At 35.3% G+C, this 21936-nt stretch overlaps 2 protein-coding genes across 2 annotated transcripts; one reads left to right on the forward strand and one right to left on the reverse strand.

Annotated features, from left to right (window-relative positions):
• Positions 1-347: 347 nt before the first annotated feature.
• Positions 348-18998, forward strand: LOC122974451 (Fc receptor-like protein 5). The gene is made up of 4 exons (XM_044342484.1): positions 348-625; positions 733-777; positions 17753-18016; positions 18724-18998. Exons 1-4 carry the CDS (start codon positions 595-597, stop codon positions 18996-18998), a joined length of 615 nt encoding a protein of 204 aa, XP_044198419.1. The 5' UTR covers positions 348-594.
• Positions 6193-14311, reverse strand: LOC122974181 (butyrophilin subfamily 1 member A1-like). Its single transcript, XM_044342145.1, has 6 exons — positions 14259-14311; positions 13216-13334; positions 11964-12305; positions 10338-10619; positions 10161-10251; positions 6193-8966 (listed from the first exon to the last, which is right to left on the reverse strand). Exons 2-6 carry the CDS (start codon positions 13316-13318, stop codon positions 8837-8839), a joined length of 948 nt encoding a protein of 315 aa, XP_044198080.1. The 5' UTR covers positions 13319-13334; positions 14259-14311; the 3' UTR covers positions 6193-8836.
• Positions 18999-21936: the final 2938 nt, after the last annotated feature.

A 21936-nucleotide genomic window follows, 5' to 3' on the forward strand; every position in this document is an offset into this window, starting at 1 on the left:
TGCAACTCTTGTTTCACTTATTTACTCTTTGATTTGACAGACTCACACTCTACAGGGACATCTTGTGGCCACAAGTTGACAAAGCAGCTCCATTAGTGATTTAATACATGTGAGTTCATTATTCCAGGACATACAGTGAGGTGAGAGATTTAGTGATAAATTCTGAATGTCTTTTCAAAATGTATCCATAGTCAGTTAATGCAGGTTTAAGTGACATTTTGAATGTATCAGTTTTACTTTAATTAAAGTGGTGTTACTTTTACCTAATTAAAGGATTTGAATTTACTGGGCGTTTGTACATTTTACATTTGAGAGTACTGACCAGATTATTCTCTAGGTTTCTTGCAACAATGATGTGTAGAGACTCTTCAGGGGCAAAAATGTAAAAAAAAAAAAAAAAAAAAAAAACACAGGGTAAAGGTTATGCTAACTTTAGGGATACTTGAACCAATCAGAGAGTCAGGGATGGTCGACCCCTCTTGACTGAGAGCCTATAACTCAAAGACTGTCAAACCACAGGAAGAGGAAGTTCTGACCTACATTATAATTAAGCTGCATTCAGTCTGATGCTCAGACAGTCAGCAGCAAGACAGCATGGAGGTCACAGCTCTCTGCTTCAGACTGTGTGAGTACTCACCTGTCATGGTTTCTTCTCTTTTTATAAGTTTTTCATAATCCTGTACATCAAAATATCTATGTCTGATGTACAACTCTGTTCCTTTGTTTATCCAGTGATGCTTGAAATTGTTCAGTTGGGGACTCAAGTTCAGAAAAGTGGTAAGTAATCTAAAGAATCAAGGTAGAAGATTGACATGAACCTTTTGAATCTATGATGTAATTTTGTTTAATGTTGTATATTCTGTGAAGGGTTCAATCACTAATTAATTAATGTTCATGTTGCTGGTGAAAACCTGAATGTATCTTGCAAAGAGACTCAATTTAAACTGTTTCTGTCACAAGGTGGACGCACCTACAATCATTTGTTTTGATCCAGTTCTGGATGTTTCTTTGGACACTTTTTAAAAAATAATTACGTCTCGGTTTCAGATGCAGCTTTTCTTCGTATCACTCCAGACAGACTGCAGCATTTTCAACACGACTCAGTTTCTCTTGACTGTGTTGGGTTTGATGACTCGACTCAGTTGAGAAGAATCAGAAATAATAATAATGAGGAATTTACTCCAGCATGTGATATTAAGAGGACGCCAACAGAGTCCTTCTGCACCATTGATAGAGTCTATCCAACAGACAGCGGAGAATACTGGTGTGAGACCGATGGAGGAGAGAGAAGCAACAGTGTCAACATCACTGTCACTGGTACAGTATGTTTATTGTGTTTCTAAAACCACTACATATCCATTTTGAACTGGTAATTATCTGTTTCTCATCCAGTATGTCCAGTATGACAATATAACACACTATATAATGTATAAAATCCTTTTTTCTCAATTCAACATGTTCAAGATGATCAGGTTTACTGTAAATTTGGTAGATTTATTAAATGTATGTTTTTACAGAATCATGGAATCTGTATAAGGGAAGAATAAAACATTGAACAATGAGCCATCATCTATGTCCCATGTTGCCTGTACGCTCCTTATTAAGTGAGGAGCCATTTAGCACATTTAGCATTTTATAATATGCAGAGTCAGGGTCAAACCAGAACCTTTATGTTTAAAAGTCTGTGTCTGTGGTGAAACTTAAAATAATTTCTTCATTTATGATGAAAATCACAAATTAACTATGTTACAGATATGTGGGAACCTCTGCCTACTGTGCTAGGGTTAGTATTATATATATATATAATTTTTCTATTGTTCTGTCTAAATCTGAAACGTATTCATTCAGTGAAGAGCTTTACTTTGCAGTCAGCAAATGATGGTGCCATATGAATAAAATTGAATTTGATATCAAGGTAATGGTATTTGATGTGATTTTTTTTCACTCCAGTCTCAAATTTTCCCAATTTTCTACTGTGTTACTGCAACATTGTACATAAAACATATTTTTAGTATTTTTTCAATATGTTGTTCAGCTGGTTCTGTGATCCTGGAGAGTCCCGTCCGTCCTGTGATGGAGGGAGACGATGTGACTCTGCGCTGCAGAAACAAGACAAACTCCACCAACCTCCGAGTTGATTTCTACAAAGATGGTGTCTTCATGAAGAGCACTGCAGCAGCAGAGATGATCATTAACAATGTTTCCATGTCTGATGAAGGACTCTACAAGTGTACCTCTGATGTTGGAACATCACCAGAGAGTCGGTTGGCTGTCAGAGGTGAGACACAAGAGTGTATCAAAACAAAATGACGATGATATTCTGCTGGTTGTACGGCCAGACTGTGCATGGTAATGGCAACCTTACTTATGAGAAGTCCAGTTGTTTGACTCTTGGTAGAAAGTTTTTATAAAAGTCTGTTTGAAAAATGGAATGTGTCCAGTATTGTGAAAAAATTATGACTATTAGCTGGAAATAATTTCCAAATGTTTTACAACCATCTTGCCTTTAGTGCCACTTTCCTGCTGAATATTCTTCATATTTCCAGGTTGTTTATATGTGTTAATATGTTTAATTGTTTAAATAAATGTTTAAGGTATCACAGGTTCCTTGTACTGTTGTGACATGTGACTTTCCCCTCCAGGGATCAATAACGTCTTTTTTTCTTATATTCTTTGCAGCACGTCACAAAGAAACTCAGCGCTCTTCCTCAGACAACACCTCAGATCAGTCCTGTCATATTTACCTCGTCTTAAGGACTGTGTTCACCATCGTGATGGTGGCTCTGCTGCTGCTGCTGGTGGGACTACTTCACTGTGGGAAACTCAAAGTTACATAAAAATAACAGATACTTGCTCACACGTAAAACTGCCAAAGTAAGGATGATGCTGGAATGATTTTTATCTTGTAAGATAGTTTGGTCACAAAGTTAATGAAGCAGAAAACGTGATAAAGCGATTTGGGTTTGACGTCCCTTCAGCAGAGTTAACATGAAGGCAGTTAGCATGCATTGTCTCTTCTGTTCCTGGTGAACCATCACACTTTAAATACACTTTATGATGGTGTTTTGTTTATTTTTTATTTCATTTCTCATATCTTTACTTCTTATCATATGTTTATAGGTTGGTAGGATTGCCTAATTGTGTACCAGAAAGCACGTTTATGAGCACGTACGAAACACTGTGGCAGCTTTCATCAAGCAAATTAGCTACATAAGCTGTTAGACTTGCTTCACATGCATCTATATTTGAACGTTGACTGTTGAGATTAAAATAAAAGGTTGAAAACCACAGAGGTAGTAAGCAGACATGTGAACTATTTTCAAAAGGCGTGACTTATATCTTCATCTGTGTTTTGTTTTAGATGCTGCAGATACAGGTGATAATTTGAGCTTCTAAGATGAAGCTGCATAATTTAGAGAAACTTACAAGGTAAGACAATAAAGCTGGGCATAAATTAAGGTGTTAAATATACAAGATTCAAAGACTTTATTGTCAAACACACAGAGCAGCAGGTTACACATTACAATGAAATTCTTACTTTGCAGTCTGTCTACATTGCCGTTTATGTTAAAAAGGAGAAATAAAATAACAGTATCTGGAATGGCAGAGGTTAAGAAGTTTAAAAAAGTAAAATACAAAATAAAATAAACATATAATAATAAAGGTGTATACTGACTGTACAGGTTAATACAGTTTGTGCAAAAAAGAGTGAACAGTGCAAAACTTGCCTTGTTAAAAATCTTATGTTGATAGCAGCATAACAGAATAATGTAACAGGGAATACAGATACATATAAAGCTTAAAAATATAAATATAGGATATAAATTGGTTTAAAACTTGTCTGATTGCCTGTGGGAAGTGCTGCTGGTTTATTTGAACTACTGCAGATAATCTTTTTTTATGATGAAAACAATGTTTGTATTCTTATGTAAAAAATGATAAAAACAACATTTGGGTGTAGACTATGTGGACAATGGTTGAGTTAAGATTTAGACTACTTTTATATGTTTTATATATTATTTCATTCACTCACAACTTGAAAAATACTTTTAATGCTGTAACTATCAAGTCAATCTTAAATGCTGAGAATAAATGACCCTGTGAAAAGGCTGCTTTTCTCCCTCACTTTGAGCAGCTACAACCTTTAAACACTGATTACATGTTCGCACATCATTAAGTTCACACAACTATTATTTAAAAGAAGAACTTTTGACATTTAGATTAACTTTAACCGTCCTTTCTACATGGTTTAAAGTATATTATCAATAAACGTAGTAAAATACTGAATTAAGGCACATTTATTGTTTCATTTACATACTGTAGGCAAGTAAAACAGTACTTCTTCCACCACTGTTGAAGTATGAAATTATATTCAATAAGTATTTCCTGCCTTTATCTTGAAGTTTCACTTAAGAAGGAATGTAGTTTTGACTTTTATAGTCAAAGGAGTTCATCATTCACTATAAAAGGTTTGTATAAAAGTTTGTAATTGTATAAAAATACAGTCAAACTTTTAAATGTATGAAAAATTCAACATCCTTAAGTCCAATTTAAATAGACTATGATGATATAATGCCTTATAAAAAAACATAGAAAATTTGTTTTTGAATGCAAAGTACATAGTCTGCACATTGTTTTATCAGTCAAAGCTTTAATTTTTTTAACATTAAGAAATGATGACATATCCAACATTTAATATACAAGTTTTACTTGGTCTTATCTACAGTATGAAGAACGCTAGTTCTCTTTTCTGAGAGCGAATGTGAAAGGGTCACAAATAAAAAGTAGACTTCCTCATTTCACAAGTCAGATGTCATGTGGTGTGTAATTATGAAATACAGATTATCAGAAGTAAATGAAAATCATTTTTAGTCATTTTAAGGCAAACTGTCTCTTAACTGTGGTTTGGTTTTTCTGAGGACTGTATATATTTACAATATATTTAGACCTTATAAAGTTTTATCGTACATGCAACGTAACCACAGTCTCATCCTGGGTTAACGTACAGACTCAGAGACGTCAACAATGCAAATTTGCATTACTGACAATTCTTACTAAATAACTGCTCCAATCCAACACCTTTGGACTGCTCCAAAGATGTATCTGAAGCTTGATTTAACAATGAAAATCAAGCAGTAATAAGTTATAATAGATACACAACAAGTACATGATTGGCTGATTCAGTCATAACACACTAGATCGGATCTTCTATGAGCCGTAGCAATAAAAATATAATTATAACAGAGGGACACATTTAAGATTAGAACAATTCTCTTGTTGCATTACTGGTCTTGGGTCTTTTGGTTGTGGTGACTCCTGGTGGTCGTGTCACAAAAGGACAACAAAAATATCCACATGGATGGTCTCAAAGCAAAATGTGTAGAGTTTCTTTCAGCCCAGTTTATACAATTTGAATCGATTCATTTATAGAATGTATCCCATCAAAATGAAAAGTTGTATTTTAAGTTTAGCATTAGAATTATTTATAATGGATGACATACGGTGGCCTTGAGGGGCAAAACACAATAACATTCTACAAATAACGAGATGTCATTCTGAATACAGTGACTCTCTGATCAAAAATGAAGTACAACAGTATAACACAAATGAGGTATATACACACTAATATTTATACTACACAGGCCATCAAAATAAACTGAAAGCAGATGTTTCCTGGTTGCTAAATTCTTTTTTTATAACCTAATTTTTCAAGATGTGAGGCACCATAGTGACATATAACCAAGGTAAATAACAAAGAAAGAAAAAAATGGTAAAAGGACAAATAATAACAACAACAAACACAAAAACGCAAAAAAAGCAAAAATAATAATATCAAAACTAATGAAAGATAACATAAAGTACAAAACACTCATATATATACCCTCCAAACCCCTTCCCCACTCACCCCCTAATCCATACAATAATCCATCCATGTATACATTCAAATTCATATTATTCACAGGTCTTTCTATCGCCTGTTCTATCACTGACCTCCCTCATCCACCCCACCACCGAAAACAGGTCACTCAATGATACAAGTTGAATTACATATACCATCAGGGTAAGGTGAATGCTAATGAATAAAAAGAAGGGTACAAGTTAAATAACCAATCAATATTAATTTCATAAACATGATACAACTGGAAAGAGAGAAACAAATAATTAAATACATAAATAGTAATAATGCTATTAATAAAAATAATGATTAAAAAAGGATGAAAAAGATAAAAGGGTGTGCTTCCCCTGTTGACTCCTCCCAATATCTATTTTATCTAATAACAATCTATTAGCTGTCTGAATGTCTAATGAAATTATTGTAGGTTACTTTTTGTTAAGCTGAGGTGTAATATCTTCATATCTTCTGCTGTAACATTTTTCCCATATGTTAACTGCTCCATTTCTTTTACTTGCTCCATTAAATCCTGCAGTTTCTCTACACTAGGCCTTAGTTTCTGAAGTCAGTTTTTTGTTATAAGTTTAAATGCTGTTATCCTTACATTCTAATAAGATACTCATCTTCAGTTCTGACTATCCCCTTTGGCATTTTTTCTAACAAAATGAACTCATGGTTAATTTTGAGGTCCATTTTCAAAACAGAAATGATATTTTTCAAGTAAAAAAGAAAAAAGACAGTACTTACTATACACTCTCCTATCTGTCAGTATCTATATTCATGATAAGTGTTAAGATATCACGTTTTGTGAGCAGTTGTGGACAATTATATAGCCATCTATACTAATACTGAAAAGTGTTGTGTGTTAATGTTTGTCCAATCTATTTATTTTCAATCCCTGATAGAAGGGGAAAATTTGAGTTGCAGCAATTAATCAATTAGTCAGTCAACAGAAAATTAACCAGCAACTATATTGATAATCTATTCATTTTAGTCATTTTTCAAAGAAAAAATTCTCTGATTCCAGCCTCTAAAATAATATAAAATCACACAAATGAATAATTTCTGGTTTCTGTATTTACTGGTAGTAAACTGAATATCTTCTGATAGTCGACTGTTGTCTGCAACAAAAACAAGATATTTGAGGACTTAGACCGGTAAGACTGATGTTCTCTGAGAACAGTTCTGGTTGCCAGGAGATTTGTCAAACAAAACATCCATAACCTGAGGACTCATTTATTCATTTGTTTGTTGTTCATCCATTCATCCAGCTGGTTAAGCTTATAACATCCTGATGCAGGTGAATTGTGAATTTGTCAGATTGGATTTTGCCTCCACAATGAATCTATCACAGATATCAATAAGAAGCCGCTATGTAAAAAAAAAATAGTAAAAATTAAAGTTAGTTGGTGCATTTTTCTCGCACTGCAAGTCTTTTATTGAGTGACAGCAGTGCAACACTCTGCTTTAGCAAAAGGCTTCTCTTCAGGTAAATGGTATTTGAAAGTTGTTCTGTTTTGTTTGTCGGTTGTTGAGTGATTCTGCATTGAATGAATAATTACATGATAGGATCGACCGGTTATTGTTAAGCAATCTCGTCTCCTCACAGCTGCTGTATTCAGCTATGAAAGGATTGAGAGAAAACAGACAATAAACACTTCTTAACCGACAAAAGGAAGAAATCCACCATGAAAAAAGTGTCCAAAAGTGGACAGACTGGAGGTCTTAAAGGATTAAAGTTACCACAGTCACTGGTCACGCTGATAAGAGCTTTATTTCATTTTTGTTGAAAAGGTGAAAAACTGTTTAAAATGTTTAATGTTTTTCCAGAACCCTTAACTTAAAATTATGCTGAGTTTTACCTGAAGTTATCAAAAACTGTCAGATCTAAGTTCATATTTAATTAGAGGTTGCATTGTTGCATGTTTGAAACATGGTGAGATATATAAACGCATTAACAATTTGAGTTATTTAGTCACTTTAAGGTTGTGGTTGGTGATGTAATATTTCATAAATTACATTTATACATAAGCAGTATAAATTCAGTTGTATAAGTTGAAAGAACCTATTTACTTATACTCTCAGTATAGGTAAACTCAGTGAAGAGCAGTGGTTCCCAATCATTTTGGCTTGTGACTCCTTAAAATAAAGCAAAGTCTACCTGGAACCCCTCATCACACGCTACATTGTCTAAAAGCTAAACAAAAGAGGACTTAACTTTTAGAGCCTTGAGGAGATAAAATAAAGTAATTCACAGTAAATAAAAATTTGTGGAAAGCTTGAAAAAAACATTTTGTATGTCAGAAATACGTTTTTTTTCTGTTCTCCTCTCCGATTAATCATCTCACAATCCCTTAGATTAATCCAGCGACCCTTTGTGTGGGTCTTGACCCCCTGGTGTAGAGGACACATTGACAGGATGATACAGTAAACACACATATAGCTAAACAAATATGAGCAAACTTATAGCTTAATACAATATATATAGCTATTATATGCAGGTAAGAATTGCACAACAAACTACATTTATACATTCAGGATTGTTAATACAGTTAGAGGTAGTGAGGTTATTGCACAAGTTTTCAATTACATTTGATTATATGTATGTATATAAAGGTGAAATAGAATTGTAGCTTTTTCAGACTAATTGTTATCAAACCTTCTGTGGCTGCTTTAAATGTTGAGAAGTGTAATTTGAGGGAAGAAGCTGTTCTTGTGTCTGGTTGTTTTGGCTTGTAGTGTTCTGTAGCACCTACCAGAGGGGAGAAGTTGGAATAGGTTATGTCCAAGGTCTGCAGTGACTCTGGAGGTGTACATGTTCTGGAGGAAGGGTACTGTGGATCTTTTCTCCAATCCTGACTGTCAGTTGCAGTCTGTTCTTGTCTGGTTTGGTGGTTGATCCAAACAAGACAGTGATGGATGTGCAGAGAACAGATTCGCAGGTTAAACTTCCTGAGCTGGTGCAGGAAGTTCATCTTCTGCTGGGCTTTTTTCTGCACCAGCTGTTTCTTGCTCCAGTAACACGTCTGTCTTCTGTGTCGTTACCTCATTTAAATCTTGATTGAACTCACACCTAGTAAACAATAAAACATTACATCATTTGTTATGTCTTTCCAAAATTACACATATCTGTCACATTATGTTCTGGTTGAGTTTAGGCAACTAAAACACTTGGTTAACCTCATCTTCACAGTTAAAGTAAACCAGCGGTGACTCTGACAAAGGACAGGATGCAAACCCTGATCTTTTCTTTGCTTTGACTGATACACATTACTCTAATTTTTCAATCTAGCTTCCAGTTAGCTACAGAATTTTTTTTATCCATCATACCAAAACAGATGTTTTTAAACTGTGAGATGAGCCTCCTGAGGGGGGCGCAGAGGGAGAGATGGGAGGTGAAGATACTGTCTGAGATGAAAGGGACAGGTGTTCTACAAACGACAGGAAGTTAGTTGTTGTAGTTTAGCTGCTGATTTGGCTGCTTACAACGCTGTCAGCAGTTGGAGATGCAGAAGGGGCTGTGACACACAGCTCATAGAGGAAATTAAAGGGGCTTTGTGTGGTTTCCTGTTATGAATATATACTGTTATGATCTTGGATATCTATGCTAAATATGGTCAAAGTTCCAAAACTTGAGGTGACTGTATAAAGGCTCCTTGGGGGGGAGGCCTTAAAGAGACAGCAGCTAAAACGGCCTGTTTCAGACAGAGGCTGAACTGAGGGGCTGCATAAATGGCCAGTATAAGATAAATAAGGAGTTTTTAAATGTAAATCATGCAAAGATATTCCAGTTGAATCCCAGAATATAAATATAAATCTGGAAATGTGCATAATATCCCCTTTAAGGAATTCCTTTTCCGGTTCATAACTCAGTCAAATCACTCATACATGATAAACATATTTTCAGATCAATTGTGACTCGTGTGGTGTGACATGAGGATAATATTATATTCAATCAGAACAAATGTCCATAAATCCACTTAAAAATCACTGAAAAATGATGCTCCTTATAACTGTAGAACTTGCCTGAGAACTATCACATTTTTAAGTTTTCTTCAGTATCAAAGTAATCCAGTAGTTGTCTGCACGTACATGAGTAAATTGTAAACAGGAATTGCTAGTAGCTAATTCAGCATACATTTTTAATGGCACCACTTTGCCAAAATCTAAACAAATATAAGCTAAAAAAACACAGATTTAAGTGAGACAGAGTGTGTGTCAATGAGTTTAGTATCTTGAAATTTAAAAAAGACAAGCAAAATTATACCTTTGTCTTGATCCATGTATTATGAATACAGCCGACAGAAAGACACTGATCAAGCCCGAAGCCAAGATACATTTCATATATGAAGACAGGGCTGTGAAGATATTAATTGAAATGATAAACCACAGAACAACATGGTATTTAATGTAATCATATGATACATTTATTAATCATTTCTACCTGAAACAATAATGTGTGTCTCTCTGGTCTGGCTGATGTTCTTCTGTTGGACTCTACAGGTGACGTTGTTGTCGTGCCTCTTCTCTACAGTCACTCTGCTGCTGACAGTATAGAGGTCATCAGGACCTCTGACTGTCTTTGTAGGTCCAGCAGAGAGGAGGTTTCCCTTACCGTCCAGCCAAGACACCTCAGGCTCTGGATACCAGCCTTTAGACTCACACCGTAACACCACGTTTGTGCCGTTTCTGTTTATCACCTTTATGAAAGGTGAAGAGACAGCACCTAAAATGAGAGAGAGGAGATATAATTTTCCTGCATCTGATACAAGTTAATCATTATAACAGTGTGTCTCCTCTGAATTCTCACCCACATCTTAAATTTGTGTCGTGTGTATTTTGTTTGTCAGGTTGGACAGAACAACCAAGCCAATCAGAGTCTTTGCTTGCAGGTGGCACTAAAGTTATTGACATACAAAGCTGTGTTCGAGTCAGACAATGATCCACCACCTCCATGGTTTGGATCTGCTTAAGTTTGGGGAACTAAAAAACTTATTTGCTCAAGGTTAGGTTGCTTTTTCATGGCTGACAAGTCCTAGAGGTGCTCAGAATCATGGAAAGTTTGAATGACAGTGAGTAAGTGGAACTTGAGTTATATGTGCGCAAACTGTGTTAAACGGATTCATTAGGATACATACAAACACATAATAATGGGCCAAATTAAAATAGATATTAACCATGTACAGATATAGCTAATAAGTATAAATATACTAAAAATCTGTAAAGATAAAATGTGTCTATCTCTTTAATGGAAGGAAAAAAGATGGAACTACTGTCCAAAGAAGACAGAAAGTTTCTCTGTGTTCACTGAAAAGGGTTCAAAGCATGTACCTATGATTGTGACATCACAGCTAGTTTGGAGCCAATTGTGGTCCAGTATGCAAATAACACAAGTGTGACATATTCATAGATTCTGGATTTTTATAAGGGAAAAGGAGTAGATGTCATTTTAAGGTTTTTAACACGATAATTGAACTTTATTTTAGGGACAAACCACATCAGACACAAATTATTATTCAAAGCAAAGTATTTTGCATGTTATAAGACATGGAGGGGATCTTTGAGCTTCTTTGAGCTCACATATATAATGCAAATACAGTGTGCCAGGTAAATACTAATCACATCTGTGCAAAAACCAAAGTGTAAAAACAGCATAGCGATGGTTTCACGGGGGTTATATATAGTGTATTTTCATAACAGAAGGTCACAGCTCCCGGCCAAGAAATAGTCTAGTTCATAACCCTCCATAAAACCACAAGTGAGCTTTAGAGGTGCTGGTAGGCAGATTATTTTACCTTTAGAGAGCGCCAGGCTATGATCTTCTCATCTAACTCTCAGCAATTCCCCAGAATGTTGAACTACTCCTTCAAGTAAAAGATCTGAATATTTCTTCCACCACTGACTATTTCTTCGTGATCAGCAGCTTCCAAACATTTCCAAATATTTTGTCTTTATTTGTCATTCTGCTGTATTTGTAACTCCCAAAAGTGGCCATCCTACAATTCAAAGCACACTATATTTTCAAATGTCATGTAAAAACAAACCTATACATGAATATATATCGTCTTACCAACGATAAGTTCGATGAAAGCAGCCCGACCCAGTGTGGGAGCAAGACATCTGTATGTTCCCTCATCAGAAGGTTTCACCTCAGAGAGTCTCAGTGAAATGTCTCCGTCCTTTAATTTGTCAGTTAGCAGTGATGTTCTTCCCCTGTAGGACGGCTGTTTATCAACCACAGATTCTTGACTGTTCGCCCTCACATGTACAAACCCAGGGCTCAGGTCAGGTCTCGCCCACTCCAACCTCAAGTCAGAAGCATTGATCGCAGGTTCCAGGTGACACGGCAAAATGATGTCGTCACCAACTGTCGCCACTATTGGCTGAGGTGGACCAATCACCTGAGTTTGACCTGAGGAAGAAAACAGGATTGTTTTTTAATTCCAGCTGTCTCAACTGCGTTATAACTCTATTGGACTCTTTTTATGCATCATGATCTACTTCTAGTACCAATGATTGGTCAAATACATGTACATTATCCTGCATAAAATTGGAGTGCAGTACAGTAGCAAACATAACAACATAAAAATTAAATGAGCTGCAATCTGGTGGTTATCAATCAATGCAACTGCATTTTTTGAATTTGATGAAGTTGAGTTTGTGTCCATTCACTTCCAACACACATAGCGCTATTGAGAGACTGTATCACCCAAAAAACAACACAATGGGTCATAATGTCAGTCGCCCAATAATGACATATAGCTAGTTACATTTGAGTGACAGATGCCATCTGGTGGCCGTAGTAATTACAACCCAAAGCATATACACTCACCAGCCACTTCATTAGGAACACCTGAGCAATTTAATGCAATTCAAAACAGCAGCTCTTCCATAAATTCTACTTTTACAAAGCTTATATATTTTCAGTTTTTGTTGACATTGTCAGAAAGGTGATAATTCTAAGCTTTGTAAATGTATAATTTATTACAGAGCTGTTGTATGGGATTGCATTAGATCACACAGGTGTACCTAATAAAGTGGCTGGTGAGTGTATAAGTTAACACATTTCCTCTTGTAGAAGTAGTGGGTTGGGTGGGGTCATTAACACAACAGAAGACTTTGCAACAAGAGACGGTTTTTCATTTCCTGTTTCCAGTCACAAGTCTCAGCAACCATGACAACAAAAGTGGCTTAACTTTAAGGAGGTAGTAACTTTAACCCACACCACATGTTTCTCTAACCTTAACAAAACACAAACCACGTATTTGGTCGTTTGATTTGGAGGACTTGTTGGTTATTGGAGTATTTTGCTTTGAAATTACCTGCACATGACTGTAGGAGAATGAAGACGATCATGTGATGTAAAACCAAAACTGTGAAGTCACTGAAGGTCAATCTATCACTGGGCTGTATACGATGCTGCATCGTCGATTTCTGAAAGCTGGAAAAAAAGTTGATGCTTATTCAAATTATATTTATGATATTTACACAAATCAAATATACAGTATATACAGAATCTTAAGACAATATAAACACTTAAGCTAAAGACAGTTATGATGTAGCTACAAGGTAAAGTTGTATGTTGCTTTGTGATCTCTCTTCTTCCGTTCATGCTTTTTTCTTTACCACAGAATGGGGGTGGGGACATACAATGATAAGCTGAACAAAACTCAAAAACTCAAAAAAAAATTGTGTGCAAATGTCAATGCATGTTAAGGAAATGCAAATGCAAAGTCAAAATTGCATGCTTGTAAAGAAACAAATCATGCTTTATTTCTGCTATTTGAGAGACTTTTGCAGAGTCTGCAGTACAGTGTATCTGCACTGATATATTGAAGGAAATCAGTATCAACTGTAAGCCACAAAAACAGGATGCAACACTCCCTACAACAAAACCGCATGTTTTGTTTTAAATATCATGATTAAATACCCCTTTAAACAGTAAAAAAATACTGTAAGTTAAATTCCATTTGATGATTTCACAACTTTATACTCAGACAGCCAAACCAAGTCAACATTTGACAACCTTTGATGGACAAAATGTCACCGTGTGCTTTACAGACCCACACAGTCATATCGCAAATATAAGAAAATTCCCCAAATTTGCCTTGCAAGATACTGTATATATGCAAAACACAACAACGTGCCGCTTTGTTTTTAAATCCCCAACCGAAGCTCTCAGAACTCTTAACATTTAAATAAACATTTCACTGCTAATTCTTCTTTGATTTCACTTAAAATGAAGGTAGTTAACATTTAAAATGCAGGATTCATATATATTCATATTCATATATATGTTGTACCCTTTTTTGTCAGAGTGTCACATTTAGTGAGTTTACAGTAAATTAAAAAGTTTAATTCTTACCCAGAAGGCGAACAAGACGTGTAGTCATTTTAACTTCTGACGCAGTTCTGAAACGTTCATTTACTAACACATGAGCATCAAAACACTTCCTTCCTCTTTTCACATGTGACAGGCTGAGTGATCTGTCAGGAAATAATTTGTTCAAGAAATGAAGATTTATAGAAGTAAATGAAGACTTTTCTATTTTTTCTAAACTGTTTTTTTGAACTGAGTTTTTCAGTTTTTCTGAGCATTATATATATCTCAGACCTTGGAAAGTTTAACCATGTCAAACATGATATACTGTACGTCTCCACCTCTGACTAGTCTGTGGTTAATTTTGAGATGCTTAAAGGGGACATATAATGCACATTTCCAAGTTTTCATTTTCATATTAGGACATCTGCATGCTTTAATGTGCAAGAACAACAACAACAACAACAACAGCAATGTTTCACTTAGCTCAGCAGGGGCAGACTTTACCATTACGTGAGGTTGGCCACTGCCTGCCTCGTGCCTCCAACTGATGGGACCCCAAACTGCTATAGATTCATTATGATGTTTAGATATGAAACATATAAAATTATGTTACTATTCAAACTCATTATACCCTGAAATTCATCACAAAAGGCCTCCAAAAGCACATTTTTAAAAATCGTTGTCAATGTGCAACCCCCGCACTACAAATTAATCACCTCACGACTCACTTGTTGCTAAGCAGAGTTAACGTGTAATTCAACACAACGTCAAATAGTGAAACTGAGTTTTCACAGTGTGCATAAGAAAAAACAAACAAAGGGAAAGTAAAACAATCATTAAAAACTCCTGAAGATAATCTGCTTTTCAACTTTTTCAATACAAGTGTTTCAATACCAGTGTTTCCTTTTTCAGCTCAGGTTTTGTTTTCAATGACAAAACTTAAAGTCACTATTCTGGCTTCATAGTTTCATAGTAATCGGGGAAGAACATTTTTAGAGAAATGACAAACAGCTGATCAGTCTGCAGGTGTTTTTAGCGTCTTTTAAAGCCTTGAAGTTAGTATTTGCACAGTTCATGTGTCCGTATAATAATTAGACTGCAGAGCTCACTCAGCATTGTAGAGGTGTCCTCCAACATGACAGATGATGTGTGAAATATCTCCGCATGTTATACTGTGAACACATCAGTTTGTAACGTTACTGCTCAGACACTGAACGCACATGAAACATTTCCACTGGTGTTGTTTTTAATGTATTCGTTATTTGAGCGTACATTTACTGATGATCTATGACGAGAATATCTATGAATTTATAAGGAAACTTTGGCTGTTAACGTGTCAAAATATACTTTCTAGCAGACACACCAGGATCTTTTAGCCTCATAAAGACAGATATTTGATTAAAATGTTTTTACTGCTGAAGCTCCCTGACTGTAATATTATCCATGATGCAAGTTAAAAATGGGAAAAATGAAAAGAAAATCTTTTTGATGAATGATGAAAGTTGTTTTATGCTTCCTTTATCTATCCACACAACATCTTGTGTCAGAAATGGTGACTTTGGTCTTATTCTGTCTTTAAAAGGGATGAGAAAAAGGCAGAGTAGTAATATTTAACTGGTTCTTATAGTCCGATGGAGGCACATCCTCTGCTATTCCAAAGTGCGACACCATCCATGCATGATATCATACCTCATGTACAGTGAGGGTTTCTCTACAGAGAGAAATAGGGGTCGAATGCTTTGTCAATTTAAAAAACAATATTCCAACTGGAAAGCAAACTTTTGAAATTGAAAGTTGAAGTATTAGACTTGAAAAACGACAAAATACCGGGACATGATTTTGCCCCCAATCTCTTTTATAAAGTCTGGTTACTCAGAGCGCTCACAGGGTTCAGCAAAATCTTTCCCCAGTGTTTGAATAACTTTCATTAGAGATCAAAAAGATGATTATAATGACAAAGGCTGTGTTTCCTCGGACAGTGTTTCCCTGTTGAGCTGTGGTGGAAGTATAGTAACAAAAAGAGGAACTTTGGCACTAAAAAGACTGTAATGTTGAAAGATATCTACTTGATTTGACTCATTTGGACGCTGAAGCTTCATATTAGCTTCAGATAAACTTTAAAATACATTTTTGCACAGAAGGACGACTGTGGATTTTGTCCCCCATCACTTCCATTGTAAGTGCATTATGAAGGGATCTTCTAATGGTCAGTATGAACAGGAGGAATGATTACAGCAAGAAAAACATGTTTCACTGTTCATTTGGACTCCTGACTGTTTTAAGACATACTTGAACAATTGTGAACCCGTCAGTGGATTATCTGATAAGGAAACCCAAAACACTCCAAGAAGTGTATTTTCTATTTTTTTTGTTTGTTTGTTTGTTTGTTTGTTTGTTTGAATTACCTTTTCATTTCATTGATTCATTCATTCCTCTCTCCAATGTGTTTTTAAACATGGAAGATGAAACTCTTGTTTCCCTCGTTTACTATTTGATTTGACAGACTCACACTCTACAGTGACATCTTGTGGCTACAAGTTGACAACACAGTTCCCTTAGTGATTTAATACATGTGAGATCATTATTCCAGGACATACAGTGAGGTGAGAGAGTTTAGTGATAAACCCTGAATGTCTTTTCAAAACATATCCTATGCATAATGCAGGCTTAAGTGACATTTTGAATGCAGGAGTTTAACTTTAATTGAAATACTGTTACTTTTACCTAATTAAAGGATTTGAATTTACTGAGCATTTTCACGTTTAACATTGGAGAGTACTGACCAGATTACTTTCTAGGTTTCTTGCAGCAATGATTTGCAGAGAATAAGTAAAAAAGAGCACCTTTACTGTCTGTAGGGTAAAGGTTATACTAACTTTAGGGATACTTGAACCAATCAGAAAGTCAGGGATGGTCGACCCCTCTTGACTGAGAGTCTATAACTCAAAGACTGTCAAAACACAGGAAGAGGAAGTTCTAACTTACATTATAATTTAGCTGCATTCAGTCTGATGCTCAGACAGTCAGCAGCAAGACAGCATGGAGGTCACAGCTCTCTGCTTCAGACTGTGTGAGTACTCACCTGTCATGGTTTCTTGTCTTTTTATAAGTTTTTCATGGTCATTTACATCAAAATATCTGATGTCTGATGTACAACTCTGTTCCTTTGTTCATCCAGTGATGCTTGAAATCATTCAGCAAGTTCAGGAAAGTGGTAAGTAACAAATACAAAATCCTAAAGATACTTTTTATGCATCATTCTTTCATCTAAAGAATCATGGTAGAAGGTTGACATGAACCTTTTGAATCTATGATGTAATTTAGGTTCCTACAATTTAGTTTAATGTTGTATATTCTGTTCGATCATTAATTAATTAATGTTCATGTTGCTGGTGAAAATCTGAATGTATCTTGAAAAGAGACACAATTTAAACTGTTTCTGTCACAAGGTGGACGCACCTACAATCATTTACTTTGATCCAGTTCTGGATGTTTCATTGGATACTTTTTAAAAAATAATTACCTCTCGGTTTCAGATGCAGCTTTTCTTCGTATCACTCCAAACAGACTGCAGCACTTTGAATACGACTCAGTTTCTCTTGACTGTGTTGGGTTTGATGACTCGACTCAGTTGAGAGGAATCAAGAATAATGAGGAATTTACTCCAGTATGTGATATTAAGAGGACGCCAACAGAGTCCGTCTGCACCCTTGATAAAGTCTATCGAACAGACAGCGGAGAATACTGGTGTGAGACTGACGGAGGAGAGAGAAGCAACAGTGTCAACATCACTGTCACTGGTACAGTATGTTTATTGTGTTTCTAAAACCACTATATATCCATTTTGAACTGGTAATTATCTGTTTCTCACCCAGTATGTCCAGTATGACACTATGTTACACTATATAATGTATAAAATCCTTTTTTCTCAATTCAACATGTTCAAGATGATCAGGTTTACGGTAAATTTGGTAGATTTATTAAATATATATTTTACAAACTCATGGAATCTGTATAGGGGAAGATTAAAATATTGAACAATGAGACATCGTCTATGTCCCATGTTGCCTGTACGCTCCTTATTAAGAGAGTAGACGGCTAAACTTCATCATTTAACATTTAATAATCATTCATGTGGAGTCAGGGTCAAACCAGAACCTGTCTATGTTTAAAAGTCTGTGTCTGTGATGAAACTTAAAATAATTTCTTTAATTATGATAAAAATCACAAATTAACTATGGTACAGATATGTGTAAACTTCTGCCTACTGCTATACTATCTTATTTTATTTTTGGCATTATTTTTCTATTGCATTCTGTCTAAATCTGACACATATTGCATTCAATGAGGAGCTTTAGTTTGCAGTTTGCAAGTGATGGTGCGATATGAATAAAATTATGGATGCCATTTTTTCCAATCCTGTCTGAATTTTTCCCAATTTTCTACTGTGTTACTGCAACATTGTACATATAACATATTTCTAGTATTTTTTCAATATGTTGTTCAGCTGGTTCTGTGATCCTGGAGAGTCCCGTCCTTCCTGTGATGGAGGGAGACGATGTGACTCTGCGCTGCAGAAACAAGACAAACTCCACCAACCTCCAAGCTGATTTCTACAAAGATGGTGTCTTCATGAAGAGCACTGCAGCAGGAGAGATGACCATTAACAGTGTCTCCATGTCTGATGAAGGACTCTACAAATGCACCTCTGATGTCGGAACATCACCAGAGAGCTGGTTGGCTGTCGGAGGTGAGACACAAGAGTGTTACAAAACTAAATGAAGATGACATTTTGCTGGTGGTTTGGCCAGAATTCATGCAGATTACACATGATGATGGCAACCCTTCTTATGAGAAGTCCAGTTGTTTGACACTTGATAGAAAGTTTGTATAAATGTTTGTTTGAAAAAGGGAATGTGTCTACCAGTGTTGTTAAAATTATAACTATTAGCTAGTTAAATAATTTCTAAATATTTTACATCTGTCCTGCCTAAATTATGACCTCATAGGTAAATAAAAGTGACCTTTTAGTGCCACTTTCCTGGTGAATATTCTTCATATTTCTTTAAGTTTAATTGTTTAAATAAATGTTTTATGTAATCCATACATACACAGTTATATATATTGTAGCAAAGAGTGTTTCTGTCACCTCTCAAGCACCTCATGAAGGGAACCATACTGTCCTCCATCGCTCCTCCATCCCCCTCCTGCTGTGGGTTGCTGTTATCATTGTAACAGTGTCCCTGGTGCTGCTGGTGGTGGGATTTCTTTGTATTTGGAGACATGGCAGTACAGGTAAGTATATTCCCAAATATATTGTGTGTAAATAACTACCAAAATAAAGAAAAAGCTTGATGAGAAGCACATGGCACTCTGTCAAACTTTTATCCAATAGTTTATGTACTAATACCAAAGAGCTTCAAAGTCCATCATCAAAACTGTCCTGAAGTACCCCCAACTTTTCTTATATTGGTGGTCTTTATATTTGTCAAGTACTTCTCACAGTAATCCATCTGTCCTCTCCATCTCTTAACATTATGTTGTAACATCTGATCAGTCATGGTGACTAACGCTGCGCATGCTAACTGTCCAGTTAAAGACAAAAGTGTAAAAGGAATAATATAAAAGAATTTCCCCCAAAAGAGCCACAAACCATCAGATTGTAAATATATATATATATAAACAAAAAACAAAATTACTATGAGGGTTAAACATTTATTTCATATCATTTTCAAATCATTAGCCTAAAAACTCTTCCTCCATGTAGTACAGTTTTTTTGTATTTTGGGAAATTCAATAGTATTTAGCCGTACAATAACCTGAGGATGGTAAAATGCATCCACTAATGAAAACCAAAAATGTATTTTTACAGTTTTAATGTACATTTGTGTTTATTTATTTATTTATTTTTTACATTTGTATACAGTTTACATAATTGTACTCATTTGTGCAGCGCGTAGAAAAGACAACACTTGTTGACAACAATTGTTTTTTTGAAATAACAGACTTTATTTTTCCTTTTCTATCTTCCAGCGGTGTTCTGCTTTTCCTCAAAGACATCATCAGGCTCAAGTGAGTACAATCAAATAGGTGAGGATGGTAATTATTGTCACTGTACTCCAGATTGCTCCATTAGTACCAAAAAAATACCATTTTGTTTTATAATTTTTTTTAGAGTAAACAGAAATATAAAAAACTTTTTTGAAGTTTTTTTTTTCTTTTTTAAGCTACAGTAAATTAAATGTTATTATTAAACTTGATTTTGAGGATGTTAATGTTCTATATTTATCTACAACTGTGTACCTGTCGAACTGCCAAACTTCTACTTCAGTGTATAATAATTTAAATGAAGTTTACATTTTTTTACAAACATTTTCTTTTATGTTTCAGTCTTTGGAGACGACACTGTAGATGATCGAAGCTGTGTAACGTATACAGTCATGACCATTAAACAGAGACAAGACAAAGGTTTACTTGACTTTCTATTTAAATTTTACATTAACTTGATGTGTGTTTATATTCTGGAGGATTTGGGGAATTTTATATGCACATTTATATTCTTCATTTTCAGAGACAAGTTCTACTTTCAGCATCTTATATCGCGTAAAACCAGAATGTTGAAATAATGAGAAGAGTTGTTTAGTTTCACTATTCTTCATGTTGAAAGTGACAGTTGAGATGTTGCTACCAGTAAAGGTTGAGACGTGCTGATAATTATTTTTGCAACACCTCAGAGTCTCATACGTGTTGTTTAGATTTAGACACTGCAGGTGCTGCTGATAATTTGAGCCATGACACAAACCACAGAAGAAAACCACAGACACAAAAAGGTAGAAAGGCTCCCTCATCCTGCCAGCAGAAATATTTATAATGTGCTACTTTAAGATGATCTGTGAGTTTGTCTCACTGATGTTTCTCACCTTCAGATGAAGATGAATCATCACGTCAACTTGTTTACTTTGCCTTGAACTTAGATGAGACTCCACAAGCTCTCCAAGCTGGTCCATATGTTTTGTTTTGTCTTTTCAAAATCTTTAAAATCCCCAAATTCATTTATTTTAGCACAACTACAGACATTTCAACATTATGTCTTCATTTGATACGTCCCATATGTGACTACAAAGGTCCACATATACACTTCCTTTGTGGGTCATTTGACCCTAAAGTGACTCTAACTGTCAGTTATGGCAGTAATGATCATTTACAGTTAATCCAAAATATTTTCAGTATTGTAAACGACATTTAAAAACCAAGGACATATTGTACGTAAATAGCAGAGAAATGTTTGAGTCCTGTGTTCTTCTCACATGCACATGGTTGTAAGTTTGGTGCTTCTTTTGATAAGTTAAGAGAAGAAATTATCTCAGCTTGCATGTTGTAAATCTATAGAGTGAAACCAGCCCAAGATTGTCAAGAGAAAAACACAAATTATACCTTGAAGCCAAGACAAGATTGTATGAGTACAATGAAACAGATGCTGACATGATATTTGCTTAGAAAAGGTTAGAAAAACAAATGTTACTGACTCTGCCAGAATTCCCAAAAGGCTTCAGAGTTTTAGTGCATCTAATAACATGAAAGTGCTGAATAGAACAAATAAATAGAGAAAAAAAGATTTTAACATGAAGATATTTGTCTAGAGGAAAGGTCAAGATGGTTAAATCACAAGGATCACACTTGCAATAATGAACGTCAGATAATTTCATTGCAATTTGCCATT

This window comes from Thunnus albacares, chromosome 22 (genome assembly GCF_914725855.1).
Source record: "Thunnus albacares chromosome 22, fThuAlb1.1, whole genome shotgun sequence".
Classification (NCBI taxonomy): domain Eukaryota; kingdom Metazoa; phylum Chordata; class Actinopteri; order Scombriformes; family Scombridae; genus Thunnus; species Thunnus albacares.

Bases quoted from the DNA above. Each gene is read 5' to 3' on its own strand.
- LOC122974451 (XM_044342484.1), top strand. From the start codon at position 595: ATGGAGGTCACAGCTCTCTGCTTCAGACTGT. The intron at 778-17,752 runs GTAAGTAATCTA...TCTCGGTTTCAG, and splicing joins GACTCAAGTTCAGAAAAGTG to ATGCAGCTTTTCTTCGTATC. The intron at 18,017-18,723 runs GTACAGTATGTT...TATGTTGTTCAG, and splicing joins TGTCAACATCACTGTCACTG to CTGGTTCTGTGATCCTGGAG.
- LOC122974181 (XM_044342145.1), bottom strand. From the start codon at position 13,318: ATGCAGCATCGTATACAGCCCAGTGATAGATTGACCTTCAGTGACTTC. The intron at 12,306-13,215 runs GTAATTTCAAAG...TTTCTTCCTCAG, and splicing joins TCTCCTACAGTCATGTGCAG to GTCAAACTCAGGTGATTGGT. The intron at 10,620-11,963 runs GTAAGACGATAT...CTCTCATTTTAG, and splicing joins TTTCATCGAACTTATCGTTG to GTGCTGTCTCTTCACCTTTC.